This window comes from Penaeus vannamei, chromosome 27, assembly GCF_042767895.1.
Source record: "Penaeus vannamei isolate JL-2024 chromosome 27, ASM4276789v1, whole genome shotgun sequence".
In the NCBI taxonomy this organism is placed as follows: Eukaryota; Metazoa; Arthropoda; class Malacostraca; order Decapoda; family Penaeidae; genus Penaeus; species Penaeus vannamei.
Window position 1 is genome coordinate 14,140,106 of NC_091575.1, and position 5,000 is coordinate 14,145,105.

At 32.2% G+C, this 5,000-nt stretch overlaps 1 protein-coding gene across 16 annotated transcripts in view; it reads left to right on the forward strand.

Annotated features, from left to right (window-relative positions):
- The window catches only part of LOC113823866 (protein draper), a 161,315-nt gene that overhangs the window by 140,032 nt on the left and 16,283 nt on the right, over nt 1-5,000 (forward strand). For 14 of the 16 annotated variants that reach the window (XR_011399667.1, XM_070140844.1, XM_070140848.1 and 11 more), the window contains one exon: nt 563-754. The exons of the other annotated variants lie outside the window; for them this stretch is intronic. Coding sequence is in view for 13 of the 14 variants with exons in the window: in XM_070140844.1 (XP_069996945.1) it covers nt 563-754 (192 nt within the window). In the remaining variant the exon portion in view is untranslated. The remainder of the gene's footprint in view (nt 1-562; nt 755-5,000) is intronic. 16 annotated transcript variants of the gene reach the window in all.

A 5,000-nucleotide genomic window follows, 5' to 3' on the forward strand; every position in this document is an offset into this window, starting at 1 on the left:
TGGGAAGGATATGTGAATTCTGTTTACTAGGACTTTTCATTTCGACAGACAGCAAAAATGATAATTTTAAGTAATTAATAATGAACTAATGAACTAATAAAAATCTTGACCTTTTCTTGTGAATCATTGCTTTTGCTTTCATGTTTAGTCCTTTGTTATTTATTTCTGCATAATATAAATTGCATAATTAACTAGTCTTTCAATTTTAAATAAGATTACTATAGACTGGAAATCTTTCTATGATAAGCTGATATTCTTGTCAAATTATCCAGTTCTTAAAGTGCGCGTGTATTAATGCAATTAAAACTAGTAGAAATACATGCATTAATACGTTGGTCATCAATTTAATTGCTTTGGTTCTTAGTCGTGACAATTAAGTATCTTCAGATGAGTCACCAAGTTATTCGGTTTTGGAAATGTTTTTACAATATTTAAAGTAGATATTTTTTACCTTTTCTTTGTTCCCATATTGGGAATCACAATTAATTTTTAAGGTGATTCACCCCCTGAAAATGGCACAAAGCCTAAGGTTTTAAGACGGAAAATATCATCGTTTTTTTAGGTGCTGTAGGGGGTCATTATGATGTGCCATCGACCCTTCAGAGGCAAGCAGCGCGAGTGAAAGCATTAGAAGCCGATGCCACTAACCCAAACCTTAATATTTATCATTCTATTGAAAGTTTAAAGGATAATCGCCTTGTAGAACATGTGTATGATGAAATAAAACAGCGACCTCCTCCTCCGAAAGATCCAGGTTCGTGTGTTCCGTATTTTGATATCATTATAGGGGGTTGTTGACATTCAGTTAGGAGGACTTCAACACCATTTATAGGATATCCCTTCAATATAGAATTTTTTTCCTTTTTCTTTTTTCTATATATTGTGATATTTCAGCTTCGCTCACTATCAATTTCTGTCTCTGTCTCTCCCATCTCTCCTGAATCGTCTTCCTGTCCCTCTCATCCTTCTCGTCCTCATTCTCATTCTCCCTTACCCAGTCCTGCTCACTCTCTTGCTCCTTTTCTTTCAATTTCTCTTTTCTTTCTCTTTTTCATTCTGCTTCTCCTCTTCCTTTCTATCTTTCTCTTTCTTTATCTTGTTGAAACAACAGCAGCTTCAAAGTGTGTGTAATATTTTATCTTTCATTTTTAGGTTTAAGTTAATGGATATAGAGAATTGAGAGAATCAGGCAGCAGTATTAGCTATAGGAAAACACATCTAGTAGTACTCTTGTAGTGCTAAGAGGTTCATGTGTGGAAATCACATTATCTGAAATGATATTGTAGATGATAGGCTGCTCAACTGGATGAAACAATAGTGTATCTTGTATGACTGCCTATGAAATGGCAATGATGATGAAAAACAAATTGAGAAAGGAGAATTGGTTTATTTCTCTTGGTTATTTCTTACCTATATTGGTTCTGCATGTGCTCACAAGCTAGTGTGTGTATACAGTATGGCTAATATCACTCTTGTTTTGGTGTCCAGAAAGACTTCCATTTCTCCTTTTGAATTTCAAAGGTTTTGCTCTATGGAAACATTGTATTTTTGAGGATTATTCATTTTACTACTTTTTTTTTTTTTTATTATCTGGAATAGCCACTGTGCAGAAAGTTGTCTGGAGATCATAGATGACAGTCTTTGAAAGTAATGGAACATTACTAGTGAACAGTAACAAAGCTAGTAATATAATAGACTTAAAGCTTAATTAAATTTGAGTATCTTCAGCTTTAGCACTAGATAACCAATAGACTAACCTCCTCTTACAATTGTACATTTAATATGGTAATTTGCTACAGACGTCTTGCTTGACCAAGCAGGAATTTTCTTTTTTTTATGATATTAATCATCTTTATACATAAGAACCTTTGGCAACCTTTAGAATCCAGGATCATAAATATTTGAAGCTAGAATATATCCTAAAGATTTTTTGATAATTTCATTTCAAGGTGTTGAAGGCACTTTTATCTATAAAGAGCTCTCAAAAGAAGTTGAATATTTGTAATTAAAGGTTTACTGTATAAAGTGGATGAAATATGGGCATGTATGCAGTTTTGTAGATTTTTGTGGAGTTTAATATTTTTGGTTCTTTTTGTTCTTAAAGTATTGAGAGATTGTGTTTGTATATATCCAGATGTATGATTTATGACTATATAATCATGTGTGTATTGGTATGGGTGAAGTTGTGGTGTATATTATGCTGTACATATTTTGTTAAGTTCCTCTTATTCTTTTTTCTAAGATATTATTAGATTTATATTTACCTTATGTATTTAATAATGTTATCTTTATTCTTTACCTCATGACTAGTGTGATGTTGAGGATGCATTCTGCATTTTTGTATTTGGCTTCATACATTTGTCAAGTTACAAGGACTCTGATTCCACAATTCCGTATAGGCTTTTAGGTGTGTAAAATCAAGAGTACTTATATAAATAATTATAGATATGTGATCTTATAATTAAGTATTCAGCCTAATTTTTTCTCTCCAATAGAAAATATTGAAATGATAACAAGTTTCCCCCCCTTTCTTTTTTTTTTTTTTTTTCCTTTTTCTTTCTTTGGGTTACATATGATATTTAAATCTTCTTGGAGCTCCTTCTGAGGCTTATGGTAATACATAATAGCTTTAAAACAGGACAGCCAAATAGCCAAAATACTGTACAAGGTCCATGGGATAGTGTTGTATTATGGCTATTAGCTGGCATTTGTTTATTACGATTTTTTTTTTTTTTTTTTTTTTTTTTTTTTTTTTTTTTTTTTTTTTTTTTCTCAATTGGTACAGCATGAGGTGTAATATTCCCATATATTTTTCTGAAGGCTTGGAAGCTTAGAGGATCATACCCAAGGTACGAGAATATTACACCTTACCTTATGCCTTGTCTCTCCTTTAGTGTACCCGTCCTTGCCCTCTCGTGCTCGGTCTCTTGGTTGTTATGTTCCTTTTTGTGACCCAGTTCACTGCATCTAGCCTTTCCACCCTATTATTGCCTTGGTTTAGCTTACATGGCATAATGAAATCTGGTCTCCCTTGAGCGGTACATGTGACGTTTCATTGTCACTTTCAGTTTTAACTTTGATTAGGGTTTTTATTTAGATATTTTTATTTTATTTTCTTCTCTTTTTAGATTGAAATTAGGAATAAAAATTCATCTGAGATTTTCCTCCCTCCTTTCCTCACAAATTACACCCAACTGCCCTTGCAAAATCTCCAGTTGACCTGTTTGTTATGGAAAAAGTCTTGCGATTGTGTGATGAGATCAGAAACAAATCTGAATCAAATAACCCATCTTGGAAAGTTTTCTTCTGCATAGAGAGACTTCGGAAGACTTGCATCCTGATCACATCACATGCCACATTTCAAGAATTATGCACGGCGCTTTTGTGAGCCTTCTAGTGAAACAAGTTACTTATTCTTATTTACCTTTTTTTATTATTGTTTTTTTTCGTGTAGATCTTTAAACAGAAAATAGTTCTTATTTTTCAGCATAATCAGTGTGATATTTGTATGGGAACAATATGGTCTGTGTATGTTTTACATAGATTTTATTTTCATTTTGTTGTTGTTTTTTTTCTATTTTTCGTTCTTTTTTGGTTCCCAGGTTATGTAGATACAAAGAAGTTAATGTATGTGAGCTGCTTCTGTTGTTCTGTCTTGTCTTCTTACTATACAAAACTTCTTGAGAGAAAAGTGCAGACATGGTGCAGAAGGTACTTTGTACTTGCCTTGATGGAAACCTAATGCTTTATTAAATTGATATAGTGATGAATATGATTAATAGATTATTGAATTATGCTTATAATGATAAGATTAAAAAGCTGAGAACTTATTATGGTGATGATGTCGTTAATGAATTAGGAATGATGTCTTCAATTCGTATTTAAAGTATTTGAAAGATTACTATAGTACTGGGTAAGATTTTTTCTATTTGCTGTATGAATTATTGTAGAGTCATTATGATATTTGACAAATGTTTCAATGTATGAGAAAAAATTACTGGTAAATAAGGTTAAAATTGTATTATCAGTTATTTGAGCTGATAGTTAAATTATATATATATACACTGTAATACAGGTAACCCTTGGTTTATGATAGAATTCCTTTCCTGCAGTAAAATGAAATAATGTAAAAGGAAACCTTTATTCCCATTACAATTAAACCCCCCCAAAATGGTTAGATTCCACAGCCTTCTGCCCAAAATGAGTATCCCCTTATTTTCTTGGTCAACTATATTGTTTGCACAGTTGAGTGTCACAGTCCAATACTTGTGCAACATTATTCTCAAAGAGCTGTATAACATCATTTTGTAGCAAGTGAGATACTCTTGCACTTTCTTTTCTTTGTTGTCGTCTTTTATCATTACCTGATGTCCCTTTGGGAGCCACTTTTGAGTTCATCTTTTAAGAGGAGCAGAAATGTCTGAGTGGGTGTACAACAGTCCTGATAAATGCTGCTTGGAGAGGAGAGTATATATACATACATTTTTACCTTTTCATTGATTTTCCAAAAATTTCTCTTATTTTCTGTTGCTATAAGTATTGCAAATAACATATAATGATCATAATGTGAATAATGATCATAATAAAAACAAAATTAATAGTATTTAAAAAAATCTTTTTGGCTCCTTGGTGGCTGGGTCCTGATAATACACGGCAGCAGTGGGTTAAGTTCTGTCAATGTATGGGAAAGAAATTCAAATTTATGGCTATTTTAGAATAATATGCCTAGTAAAACATATAGAAAAAGTACTTTAATTAGCTCTGCACTTTTCCCATCAAGTAATAATATTTCAGAATATTCAGACATCGCTCATGTTAAACAAGGTAACTTTACAGAAGTAATGGGTAATTGCCAATAAAAAGAGGGCTGATATTTGTGCAGCAATTGAATGGTTATATTTCATGTCTGATTTTTCTGTAAACTTCATTCTGTCACTTTGTAATGTGTTTGTTCCATCTCATGACTCATTGTTCCAGAGAATGTTAAGACTTGTGTAAGT